This window comes from Sphaeramia orbicularis, chromosome 8 (genome assembly GCF_902148855.1).
Source record: "Sphaeramia orbicularis chromosome 8, fSphaOr1.1, whole genome shotgun sequence".
NCBI classification, from domain to species: domain Eukaryota; kingdom Metazoa; phylum Chordata; class Actinopteri; order Kurtiformes; family Apogonidae; genus Sphaeramia; species Sphaeramia orbicularis.
This window is the reverse complement of record NC_043964.1, coordinates 34,509,153-34,523,185: the sequence shown is the minus strand read 5'-3', so window position 1 is coordinate 34,523,185 and position 14,033 is coordinate 34,509,153. Positions and strand designations below refer to the sequence as shown.

At 36.2% G+C, this 14,033-nt stretch overlaps 1 protein-coding gene and 4 gene segments (V, D, J or C); all 5 read left to right on the top strand.

The window, feature by feature from the left end:
• LOC115424836 (uncharacterized) overlaps window positions 1-14,033 on the top strand; it is a 353,136-nt gene that overhangs the window by 269,161 nt on the left and 69,942 nt on the right. The gene's annotated exons all lie outside the window — the stretch shown is intronic.
• The window catches only part of LOC115423875 (Ig heavy chain V region 914-like), a 243,074-nt gene that overhangs the window by 176,848 nt on the left and 52,193 nt on the right, over window positions 1-14,033 (top strand).
• On the top strand, window positions 849-1,343 carry LOC115423887 (immunoglobulin heavy variable 3-11-like). The segment is given in 2 exon segments: window positions 849-945; window positions 1,036-1,343. Coding segments are annotated over 2 exon segments (357 nt in total).
• LOC115423856 (Ig heavy chain V region 6.96-like) lies at window positions 5,432-5,954 on the top strand. The segment is given in 2 exon segments: window positions 5,432-5,550; window positions 5,635-5,954. Coding segments are annotated over 2 exon segments (435 nt in total).
• Window positions 8,895-12,282, top strand: LOC115423864 (Ig heavy chain V region 914-like). The segment is given in 2 exon segments: window positions 8,895-8,976; window positions 11,951-12,282. Coding segments are annotated over 2 exon segments (366 nt in total).

Sequence of the window (14,033 nt, the reverse complement as noted above, 5' to 3'; positions counted from 1 at the left end):
TCAAAAATGGAAAAGCAAAAACCAGTAACAGCTGTTACCAAATGATAATGACCTCAAAAGTGCAAAAAATAAAATACAATGAAATAAAATGAATCAAAATAAAACAAAATTAAATTAAATTAAATTAAATTAAGCTGAAGAAAAGAAAAGAAAAGAAAAGAAAAGAAAAGAAAAGAAAAGAAAAGAAAAGAAAAGAAAAGAAAAGAAAAGAAAAGAAAAGAAAAGAAAAGAAAAGAAAAGAAAAGAAAGCAATATGACAAAATTAAAAAAAAATTAAATGAATACATTTAGTTATGGGAGGAGTGATTTCAAACTCAGGTGTCCTCTCCCTCTACCTGCAGAGACAATGACAGAGGTCAGTTCACACACAGTTTAATATGATGGACTATAGGACAGGACTGCTGCTGTTAACCATCCACACACATGGATGGTTAGACTGACACAACTGGACCCAGGAGGAAAAAAAAAAAAAAAAAAAAAAACTCCCACAGACTGACCTGGACTCACATTAACCTAAAAACTACCTGATGACTCAGATCAGACAGGCTTCTGGAAAAGGACTGGAATGAGTTACTAATAACAGATCTGATAGTGCTTGTATTTACTCTCAGTCAGTCCAAAGTTGTTTCACCATCTCCACAGACAACAACAGAAATCCTACTTCACTAAGTTTACAGAAAACAGACCTAAAATATTCCACAGCTCAATTCTATGCTGAGTTTTATGCACCATATTTTTGCTTTTTCAAAATTGAAAAGATTAATGAGTGGATCTTAATCACAGAACAAGTTCACATAAGTTTATTTTCCTGCAAAAAGGAGGAGTCAATGCAAAACTCCAAAGCCCTCTACCTCTACTTATCTGACTGCAGGACTCATACCAGAGAACAGTTGAACATGATGGACTGTAGGACAGGACTGCTGCTCTTAACTATCTGCTGGGCAGGTCAGGATATTCATCAGTCTGAAGAGAATGTTGTAGCTCAAAAAACAAGCAGCTTATAGACACTGACTGTTTTCTTGTTTGCCTTCACAGGTGTTGATGGTCAGACTCTGACTGAATCTGGACCTGCAGTAAAAAGACCTGGAGAATCCCACAGACTGACCTGTACAACATCTGGATTCACATTCAGCAGCTACTGGATGGCCTGGATCAGACAGGCTCCTGGAAAAGGACTGGAGTGGATCACTTATATTGCTACTACTACCACTTACTATTCCCAGTCAGTCCAAGGCCGTTTCACCATCTCCAGAGACAACGGCAGAAACCAGCTGTATCTGCAGATGAACAGTCTGAAAACTGAAGATTCTGCTGTTTATTATTGTGCTCGACACCCACAGTGACTGGAGTTATTTCAGAGGCTGTACAAAATCCTACATGTCAGTAAAGCAGAGATTCCTTAAATGATGTTTCATATTAGTGAACCATTGCAATCGACAACATATGTTTATAATTGTACATAAACTGTGTAGAATATGTACAAAATCCAAATGTTGATAAGGAGAGAAATTGCACCAGAAACAGTCCTGAAGTATTTGTGAAAATAATACATTACAGTTAAACTTCAAGCAGAACTGAGTTATGGAAGAGACAATCGCTGAATAAAATTTTCAGAGGCCAAGAGTCAACAGTAGAGAACATGAATGAAATGAAATCCTAATTATAAGGAAAATCAATAATTGTAAACGTATATGTGTTTGTAGAATGAGAAAAAAGAAAAAGCTTTATGTTCAGTTTATTTCAAACTATCAAGAGTCTGATAGATAGATAGATAGATAGATAGATAGATAGATAGATAGATAGATAGATAGATAGATAGATAGATAGATAGATAGATAGATAGATAGATAGATAGATAGATAGATAGATAGATAGATAGATAGATAGATAGATAGATAGATAGATAGATAGATAGATAGATAGATAGATAGATAGATAGATAGATAGATAGATAGATAGATAGATAGATAGACAAACAAACAAAAATTCAGTCTTTGAAAAATTCTGTCCTGAGTTTTGTTTAATGTTAAAAACAAGTGACAGACAAGGTTTCAGTCCTAAACCTTTGGGGTTTTTCATGTCATTTCTACAGTAAAACAGTTTCAGTTCCTGGTGTTAAACTCTAGAGGACACACAAACAACTGATTAGAACCTTTTCCCTGTTTGTGTCCATCTGTCTGTCTATTGGTCAGTCTGTCTGTATCTGAGTATGTTTGTTTGTCTGTTATATTTCTGTTTGTCGACTTGTTGAATTTTTCACAAGGTGTGTCTCTACCATAACTTTGCCCTCAATGGGACAGTGTTCCGTAGTTTGTGATCGTCTTGTTCACTGATGGGTAAAAGACAAGTGATGTTTCCACATATGATTGTATTGCTTATCTCTCATATATTAGCTGTTTATCTTATATTGCTGTTATTTCTTTGATTTTTTCTGTCATTACAAGACCAAAAATTAAACACAATCTTCCTTGTCATCCATCACACCCCTGCTGAACAGATTTATTTAATAAAGAATCCATTTAATACATATTCAGTCACATGACACAATTGTTTCTTGTATTATTGTTGACATGGTTTTTATATTTGATGCTGAAAATAAAGCATATGTGGAAACTTTTAAAGTGCATGTAAAGAAATTCTTCCTGGACCATTTTTGCTGATGTCACTAAACACTGAAGTGAACTTTCAAACTCTCAGGCCTGTGAGGAGGAGTAAATGCAAAACTCACACCTTCCACATCTACTTATCTGACGACAGAGAAGAAAACAGACAGAAGTGGACCCATAGTTTAACATGATGGACTACAGGACAGGACATAGACTTTTTTTTTTTTCTTTTTTGTCTTCACAGGTGTTGATGGTCAGACTCTGACTGAATCTGAACCTGCAGTGAAAAGACCTGGAGAATCCCACAGACTGACCTGTACAACATCTGGATTCACATTCAGCAGCTACAGCATGGACTGGATCAGACAGGCTCCTGGAAAAGGACTGGAGTGGATCGCTTATATCAGTAGTGGTAGTGGCAGCACTACTTACTATTACCAGTCATTTCAAGGCCGTTTCACCATCTCCAGAGACAATGGCAGAAACCAGCTGTATCTGCAGATGAACAGTCTGAAAACTGAAGATTCTGCTGTTTATTATTGTGCACGAGACCCACAGTGACTGGAGTTATTTCAGAGGCTGTACAAAATCCTACAATACTCCTATCTTCAGTTTCTTGAAAAATGACAATTCAGTTGTTGATTATTGTGCTTATATTTTACATTAAGTTGTTTTCCTTCAGAGGCTAAAAGTTTCTCTTCATGTCTGAGGTTTTAAACATGTGCCAACACTAAACATATTAAAAACTCAAAAAAGCAAAACCTTCATTTGGGTGGTTATTCAGTTGTCACATAAAAGGAAACACACAAATAATACAAAAAATATATATTAAAATACTTTCATTTTAAGTTCAGTTCTAACAAATTAGTTAGGTCTCTGTCCATATATATTCAGACCAACAGTTAATTCACCAACAAATATAGTGACAACATATGAGAATACATAAAAAAAAGTATGAGGGAGATAAAATGAATAACAGTTGTAAATCAGAGCAATAAATCAATAAATATAACTGGGTAAATTTTTCTCAACATTTTCTCTATTCAACCATAGGATTTAAATTCCACTTATAATATTGTAAAAAAAAAAAAAAAAAAAAAAAAAAAAAAAAAAACATTTTCAGCAGCGATATCTTCACACATAACACATTAATGAACAGTATGAATAATGAGGATAAGGCATATATTTTTAAATAAAATTCAAACTGCTTTAAGATTTAATACAAGTGACCATCAATAAATGGTGTATGTGTCTTCCATTTAAGTATGTGTTCAGTAATATGCAAATATAGAATGTGTCATCTATGTAAATGTGTAACTGTACTTTAGTTATAATGAAGTGACGTGTGTTTGTGTCAGTCAGAGGAGATCCCTTCAGTTCATCTTCATCATCAGTCATGTTCTCTGTAGCTCTGATACTGCTGTTGGCATCTGGATCCTGTGAGAAACTGTGACTTTACTAAACACATGGTAAACATGTATCAGTCAGATGAATGATGGAGATAATGTTGGTTTGTGTTTCCACAGGTGTGTACAGTATAGACCTGATCCAGCCAGACTCAGTGGTCCTGCAGCCTGGACACACTTTGACCATCAGCTGTCAGGTCTCTGGTTATTCTCTGACTGACAACAGCTATGCAACAGGTTGGATCAGACAGCGTGAAGGAAAACCAATGGACTGGATTTTCCATCAGTGGGGAGGAAGTAGTGGCAGCTTTTATAAAAACAATGCATTTCAGAACAAGTTCAGCTTCAGCAGAGACATGTCTGCTGGAAGAGCGACTATAAGTGCACAGAATCTGCAGCCTGAAGACACAGCTGTTTATTATTGTGTATGTTGCCGCACAGTGACACAAACACCAACAGACCTGCACAAATACCCAGCAGCCACTGCAATACCAGAGAAACTATGAACAATGTGAACTGTATAAATCATATAATATGAGTGCATGATGCTTTCACCTCAGCTTCAAGTTTGGGAAATGTGATAAAGACAATATATATTAGTAATGTGAAAATGATGTGATCAAAAAGAAAAAAACTAAGAATATCATTTTATCTTGAAAAAATTGACATGTAATATTGAATGTGTTTTCTTTATATCTCAGAGGAATTCATACAGAGACATTTCCCAACAGTTTGAACATGGGACTTGTTTTTTTCAACTCAATAATAAAATAAAATTTAATTAAATTAAACTAAAGAAAAGAAAAGATACAAAAAAAATATAACAAAATAAAATTAAAAAAAAAAAAAAATGAATACATTTGGTTATGGGAGGAGTAATTTCAAACTCAGGTGTCCTCTCCCTCTACCTGCAGAGACAATGACAGAGGTCAGTTCACACATAGTTTAATATGATGGACTATAGGACAGGACTGCTGCTGTTAACCATCCACACACACGGATGTTTAGAATGACAGAACTGGACCCAGAAGTAAAAACAAACAAACAAAAAAAAAAAAAAATAAAGACCAGGAGACTCCCACAGACTGACCTGGACTCACATTATCCTAAAAACTACCTGATGACTCAGATCAGACAGGCTTCTGGAAAAGGACTGGAATGAGTTACTAATAACAGATGTGATAGTGCTTGTATTTACTCTCAGTCAGTCCAAAGTTGTTTCACCATCTCCACAGACAACAACAGAAATCCTACTTCACTAAGTTCACAAAAAACAGACCTAAAATATTCCACAGCTCAGTTCTATGCTGAGTTTTATGCACCATATTTTTGCTTTTTCAAAATTGAAAAGATTAATGAGTGGATCTTAATCACAGAACAAGTTCACATAAGTTTATTTTCCTGCAAAAAGGAGGAGTCAATGCAAAACTCCAAAGCCCTCTACCTCTACTTATCTGACTGCAGGACTCATACCAGAGAACAGTTGAACATGATGGACTGTAGGACAGGACTGCTGCTCTTAACTATCTGCTGGGCAGGTCAGGATATTCACCAGTCTGAAGAGAATGTTGTAGCTCAAAAAACAAGCAGCTTATAGACACTGACTGTTTTTGTCTTCACAGGTGTTGATGGTCAGACTCTGACTGAATCTGGACCTGCAGTGAAAAGACCTGGAGAATCCCACAGACTGACCTGTAGAACATCTGGATTCACATTCAGTGACTACTGGATGTATTGGATCAGACAGGCTCCTGGAAAAGGACTGGAGTGGATCGCTGAGATCAGTCCTGGTGGTGGCAGCACTACTCACTATTCCCAGTCAGTCCAAGGTCGTTTCACCATCTCCAGAGACAACAGCAGAAACCAGCTGTATCTGCAGATGAACAGTCTGAAAACTGAAGATTCTGCTGTTTATTATTGTGCTCGAGGCTCACAGTGACTGGAGTTAATGAATCAGCTGTACAAAAACCTACTTGCCAGTTATACAGAGATTAAAATATTTCACATTACCAAACCAGTCAACAACATATGTTATAGCACCTGTATCATTCATTCATTCTGACTAAACATAAAAGTAAAGAAAACATCATGAATCTCACAGATGGATCATAACTGTCATTTCCTCCTCCCAGCAAACTAAGCAAAATAAATTCATCATATTACAACAAAGAACACTTGGACCTTCTCCAAAAGCATGTACTTCTCTAAATTTGTCTCTGAATTGAGATCACACATCATCTACTCAGTCACTCAACTTAACCACATTAAACCAAAAGACTTTAAACACTGGACGTACAGTGAAATGTTCCACATACAGTGTTTATATTTTATATAGCTGCTATAACAAAGTTCTGGGTTTGCTTTAAGTTGTGCATCGATGTTTCCATATTTTGACATATGACTCATCAGGAACAGTGCTTCTGTCTATTCACTTTGAATTCAACTTCTAAATATATCAATAGGACATTATGATTAAAATACAGAGAAAGACTTGACAATATATTTTTAAAATAAATAGCTATTTTTTTCTGTTTTTCATTCATTCAACACACTTGTATCCCAGAAGGCAATGGATAAAACCACAGATAAATTAGTTTATATTATTTACTGTACTGTAATTTAATTCTATTAAATGAATGAAAACAAGGTGCAGATGTCCATTTAAAACATTAGAGGGCAGAAAAGAACTGAGGAGGATAATTACACCAACATCAGTAAAGGACAACCACTGCATGTGATGGAAAGAAAGAATTACAATCATTTGCATCAGTTAAAATATGTTTTGTTTTGTTTTGTTTTTATGTTTGATGGAAACTTCAGCTGCACTGAGAAAAAATACAGTGATCACGTTACGAATAATTTGATGCTGAAAAGTTGATATTCTACTTTAAGTACACCATATTCAATACATACATACAATTTTTTGCATCAGTTAAGTTATGGATTTTTTACGTTCGAAGGAAACTTTAATTGCACTGAGAAAAAACACAGTGATCATGTTAAGAATAATTTGATGTTGAAAAGTTGATATTGTACTTTAAGCACATCATGCACCATATTTTTTCTTATTCAAAATTGCAATGATTAATGAGTTCACTTCATTTTTTTTTCCTGCAAAAAGAAGGAGTCAATGCAAAACTCCAAAGCCCTCTACCTCTACTTATCTGACTGCAGGACTCATACCAGAGAACAGTTGAACATGGACTGTAGGACAGGACTGCTGCTCTTAACTATCTGCTGGGCAGGTCAAGATATTCACCAGTCTGAAGATAATGTTGTAGCTCAAAAAACAAGCAGCTTATAGACATTGACTGTTTTCTTGTTTGCCTTCACAGGTGTTGATGGTCAGACTCTGACTGAATCTGAACCTGCAGTGAAAAGACCTGGAGAATCCCACAGACTCACCTGTACAACATCTGGATTCACATTCAGCAGCTACTGGATGGCCTGGATCAGACAGGCTCCTGGAAAAGGACTGGAGTGGGTCGCTGCTATCAGTCAGCCTAATGGTGACCATACTTACTATTCCCAGTCAGTCCAAGGCTGTTTCACCATCTCCAGAGACAACGGCAGAAACCAGCTGTATCTGCAGATGAACAGTCTGAAAACTGAAGATTCTGCTGTTTATTATTGTGCACGAGGCCCACAGTGACTGGAGTTAGTAAAGCAGCTGTACAAAATCCTACATGTCAGAAAAGCAGAGATTCCTTAAATGATGTTTCATTTTAGCGAACCATTGTAGTCGACAACATATGTTTATAATTGTACATAAACTGTGTAGAATATTCACAAAATCCAGATGTTGATAAGGAGAGAAATTGCACCAGAAACAGTCCTGAAGTATTTGTGAAATGAATTCATTACAGTTAAACTTGAAGCAGGACTGAGTTATGGAAGAGACAATCACTGAAAAAAATTTTCAGAGGCCAAGAGTCAACAGTAGAGAACATGAATGAAATGAAATCCTAAAAAGAGGGAAAAGCAAAAATGGTATATGTGTTTATAAAATGAAAAAAAAAAAAAAAAGCACCCTATGTTCAGTTTATTTCAAACTATCAAGAATCTGATGGATGAATGAATGAATGAATGAATGAATGAATGAATGAAGAGTCTTTGAATGATCCTGTTCTGTTTGTTTAATGTTGGAAACAAGTGACAGACAAGGTTCCAGTCCTAAACCTTTGGGGTTTTTCATGTCATTTCTACAGTAAAACAGTTTCAGTTCCTGGTGTTAAACTCTAGAGGACACACAAACAACTGATTAGAACCTTTTCCCTGTTTGTGTCCATCTGTCTGTCTATTGGTCTGTCTGTCTGTATCTAAGTATGTTTGTTTGTCTGCTTATATTTCTGTTTGTCAGGTTGTTGAGTTTTTCATAAGGTGTGTCTCTACCATATCTTTGCCTTCAATGGGACAATGTTCTGTAGTTTATGATCATCTTGTTCACTGATGGGTAAAAGACAAGTGATGTTTCAACATTTAATTTTATTGCAGATTTTTCATATATTAACTGTTAATCTTATATTGCTGTTATTTGTTTGATTTTTTCTGTTATTAAAAGACCAAAAATTAACCACAATATTTCTTGTTCTCCATCACACCCCTACTGAACAGATTCATTTAATAATGAATCCATTTAATACATATTCAAAATACATATTCACATGACAATTTTTTTTCTGTATTATTGTTGATATGGTTTTGATGGATGCTGAAACTAAAGCATATGTGGAAACTTTAAAAATGCATGTAAAGCAATTATTCTTGAAACGTTTTTGCTGATGTCACTAAACACTGAAGTGAACTTTCAAACTCTCAGGCCTGTGAGGAGGAGTCAATGCAAAACTCACACCTTCCACATCTACTTATGTGACGACAGAGAAGAAAACAGACAGAAGTGGACCCATAGTTTAACATGATGGACTACAGGACAGGACTGGTACTGTTAACCATCTACTGGGCAGGTGAACATATCTGCTTATAATAAACTAAAGGCTGTCCTTCAAATACTGGCAGCTTATTGTATTTTCTTGGTTTTATTTACAGGTGTTGATGGTCAGACTCTGACTGAATCTGAACCTGCAGTGAAAAGACCTGGAGAATCCCACAGACTGACCTGTACAACATCTGGATTCACATTCAGCAGCTACTGGATGAACTGGATCAGACAGGCTCCTGGAAAAGGACTGGAGTGGATCGCTAGGATCAGTAGTGGTAGTGGCAGCACTACTTATTATTCCCAGTCTGTTCAAGGTCGTTTCACCATCTCCAGAGACAACGGCAGAAACCAGCTGTATCTGCAGATGAACAGTCTGAAAACTGAAGATTCTGCTGTTTATTATTGTGCACGAGAGACACAGTGACTGGAATTATTTCAGAGGCTGTACAAAATCCTACAGTACTCCTATCTTCAGTTTATTGAAAAATGACAATTCAGTTGTTGATTATTGTGCTTATATTTTACGTTAAGTTGTTTGAGGCTAAACGTTTCTCTTCATGTCTGAGGTTTTAAACATGTGCAAACACTAAACATATTAAAAACTCAAAAAAGCAAAACCTTAATTAAGGTGGTTATTCAGTTGTCACATAAAAGGAAACACACAGATAATACAAAAAAATATATATATATTAAAATACTTTCATTTTAAGTTCAGTTCTAACAAATTAGTTAGGTCTCTGTCCATATATATTCAGTCCAACAGTTAATTCACCAACAAATATACTGACAATATCTGAGAATACATTAAAAAAAAAGTATGAGGCAAATAAAATGAATAATAGTAGCCAATCAGAGCAATAAATCAATAAATATAACTGGGTAAATTTTTCTCAACATTTTCTCTATTCAACCATAGGATTTAAATTCCACTTATAATACTGTAAAAAAAAAAAAAAAAAAAAACATTTTCAGCAGTGATATCTTCACACATAACACATTATTGAACAGTAGGAATAATGAGGATAAGGCATATATTTTTTAAATAAAATTCAAACTGCTTTAAGATTTAATACAGGTGACCATCAATAAATGGTGTGTGTGTCTTCCATTTAAGTATGTGTTCAGTAATATGCAAATATAGAATGTGTCATCTATGTAAATGTGTAACTGTACTTTAGTTATAAGGAAGTGACGTGTGTTTGTGTCAGTCAGAGGAGATCCCTTCAGTTCATCTTCATCATCAGTCATGTTCTCTGTAGCTCTGATACTGCTGTTGGCATCTGGATCCTGTGAGAAACTGTGACTTTACTAAACACATGGTAAACATGTATCGGTCAGATGAATGATGGAGATAATGTTGGTTTGTGTTTCCACAGGTGTGTACAGTATAGACCTGATCCAGCCAGACTCAGTGGTCCTGCAGTCTGGACAGACTTTGACCATCAGCTGTCAGGTCTCTGGTTATTCTCTGACTGACAGCAGCTATGCAACAGGTTGGATCAGACAGCGTGAAGGAAAACCAATGGACTGGATTTTCCACATGTGGGGCGGAGGAAGCCTAACCCAGAATGATGCTTTTAAGAATAAATTTACCTTCAGCAGGGACACATCTGCCAGAACAGTAACTATTACAACACAAAATCTGCAGCCTGAAGACACAGCTGTTTATTACTGTGTACGTCGCCCCACAGTGACACAAACACCAACAGACCTGCACAAATACCCAGCAGCCACTGCAATACCAGAGAAACTATGAACAATGTGAACTGTATAAATCATTTAATATGAGTGCATGATGCTTTCACCTCAGCTTCAAGTTAGGGAAATGTGATAAAGACAATATATATTAGTAATGTGAAAATGATGTTATCAAAAAGAAAAAAATGAATTATATTGTTTTATCTTTAAAAAACTGACAAGTAATATTGAATGTGTTTTCTTTATATCTCTGAGGAATTCAAACAGAAACATTTCCCAACAGTTTTAACATGGTGTTCTTTTTTTTTTGCAGCTCAAAAAATGAAAGACAAGACTAATAACAGCTGTTACCAAATGATAATGACTTTAAAAGTACAAAAATAAAATAAAATGAATCAAGAAAAAAAAAACTAAATTAAATTAAAGAAAAGAGAACAAGAGAAGAGAAAAGAAAAGAATAGAAAACAAAACAAAACAAAACAAAACAAAACAAAACAAAACAAAACAAAACAAAACAAAACAAAAACAAAACAAAAAAATGTTTAAATAAATACATTTGGTTATGGGAGGAGTAATTTCAAACTCAGGTGTCCTCTCCCTCTACCTGCAGAGACAATGACAGAGGTCAGTTCCCACACAGTTTAATATGATGGACTATAGGACAGGACTGCTGCTGTTAACCATCCACACACATGGATGGTAAGACTGACACAACTGGACCCAGAAGGAAAAAAAAAAAAACAGGAGACTCCCACAGACTGACCTGGACTCACATTATCCTAAAAACTACCTGATGACTCAGATCAGACAGGCTTCTGGAAAAGGACTGGAATGAGTTACTAATAACAGATGTGATAGTGCTTGTATTTACTCTCAGTCAGTCCAAAGTTGTTTCACCATCTCCACAGACAACAACAGAAATCCTACTTCACTAAGTTTACAGAAAACAGACCTAAAATATTCCACGGCTCAATTCTATGCTGAGTTTTATGCACCATATTTTTGCTTTTTCAAAATTGAAAAGATTAATGAGTGGATCTTAATCACAGAACAAGTTCACATAAGTTTATTTTCCTGCAAAAAGGAGGAGTCAATGCAAAACTCCAAAGCCCTCTCCCTCTACTTATCTGACTGCAGGACTCATACCAGAGAACAGTTGAACATGATGGACTGTAGGACAGGACTGCTGCTCTTAACTATCTGCTGGGCAGGTCAGGATATTCACCAGTCTGAAGAGAATGTTGTTGCTCAAAAAACAAGCAGCTTATAGACATTGACTGTTTTCTTGTTTGTCTTCACAGGTGTTGATGGTCAGACTCTGACAGAATCTGGACCTGCAGTGAAAAGACCTGGAGAATCCCACAGACTGACCTGTACAACATCTGGATTCACATTCAGCAGCTACTGGATGGCCTGGATCAGACAGGCTCCTGGAAAAGGACTGGAGTGGATCGCTGCTATCAGTCAGCCTACTGGCAGCACTACTCACTATTCCCAGTCAGTCCAAGGCCGTTTCACCATCTCCAGAGACAACAGCAGAAACCAGCTGTATCTGCAGATGAACAGTCTGAAAACTGAAGATTCTTCTGTTTATTATTGTGCACGACACCCACAGTGACTGGAGTTAGTGAAGCAGCTGTACAAAATCCTACATGTCAGTAAAGCAGAGATTCCTTAAATGTTTCATTTTAGCAAACCATTGTAGTCGACAACAAATGTTTATAATTGTACATAAACTGTGTAGAATATGTACAAAATCCAAATGTTGATAAGGAGAGAAATTGCACCAGAAACAGTCCTGAAGTATTTGTGAAATTAATACATTACAGTTAAACTTGAAGCAGGACTGAGTTTTGGAAGAGACAATCACTGAATGAAATTTTCAGAGGCCAAGAGTCAACAGTAGAGAACATGAATGAAATGAAATCCTAATTACAGGGAAAATTAAAAATTGTAAACGCATATGTTTTTGTAAAATTAAAAAATAAATAAATAAATAAAAGCTTGATGTTACTTTATTTCAAACTATCAACAATCTGATGAATAAATCAATCAATCAGTCAATCAATCAATCAATAATCAGTCTTTGAATAATCCTGTCCTGAGTTTTGTTTAATGTTAGAAACAAGTGACAGACAAGGTTTCAGTCCTAAACCTTTGGGGTTTTTCATGTCATTTCTACAGTAAAACAGTTTCAGTTCCTGGTGTTAAACTCTAGAGGACACACAAACAACTGATTAGAACTTTTTCCCTGTTTGTGTCCATCTGTCTGTCTATTGGTCTGTCTGTCTGGATCTAAGTATGTTTGTTTGTCTGCTTATATTTCTATTTTTCAGATTGTTGAATTTTTCACAAGGTGTGTCTCTACCAGTGGCGATTTCTCATAGACTGCAAGGGAGGCCCGGCTTCCCCTAAAATTTCGAAAATTAAATGGTTAAATATGTACAGTTGTGTTGACATTTTATTGACTACAAATGTGTTAGAACACGTTCATCTCACAGATGAGTTCGTTCAGAATCAGCTTTATCACAAATCAAGGGACGCGATGTTGTTCACTTCTCATACATTCCTGTTGCGCTGTTTTCTCATTCGATCTCTGCTCAGTGCATTTGTCCGTAGACTGCGGGCGTCTATGGGCTTCAATGGGACTGAGTGGAACAGTTTTTTTCATTACCTCAAAACTGGACGGTAATTGGATAAATGCCATGAGGTTGTCCCGCCCCCGGACGCCGGGCGTCTGTGGGGGTGAATGGAGCTGTGGGCGGAGCTCAGCCGGACTGGGCACCTGAATCCCACGTGCTGATTGGAGGATCAGTTGAAAGCCTTAATCCCGTTTGATTGACAGCTATTTTCAGATCTCCTCCTTCACTGACACAGTTCAGTTTAATACCACCGCACATTCTGCTGTGAAATCAAGAGAGAAACCACTCCAAAATTACTCGTTCATTTCTTGCACTGTAAATAAAACACACTCATTGTACTTCCTTGTTTCAATTTAACATAATTTCAGCGTTTTCTTGTTTCAGTTACATAATTTAATCATTTCTTGTTCGAGTTTAATATCGTTTTGTAGATAGTTAAATCAATCAAACTGTCGGCTAGGTTGCAGTATAAGGAGCATCTCTTGTTTAAAAAGGCTGAAGTCTTACACCCACAACACAATGGGCCAAGGCAATCTAAGCAGACAGGACACTGGTCCAGTCCCTGGAAAAGACACCTACTTGGTACAATAAGGTCACTGAGCATTTTCTTAAAAAGGAACGGAGAGCCAAATGTATGTTTAAATAACCTGACTTTTTTTTTGTTTTGTTTTTTGTTTTGTTTTGTTTTGATGTAAGCCGACAATGAGCTTCCGCTGTCTGAAAGACGAGCAGCCGCCACTAG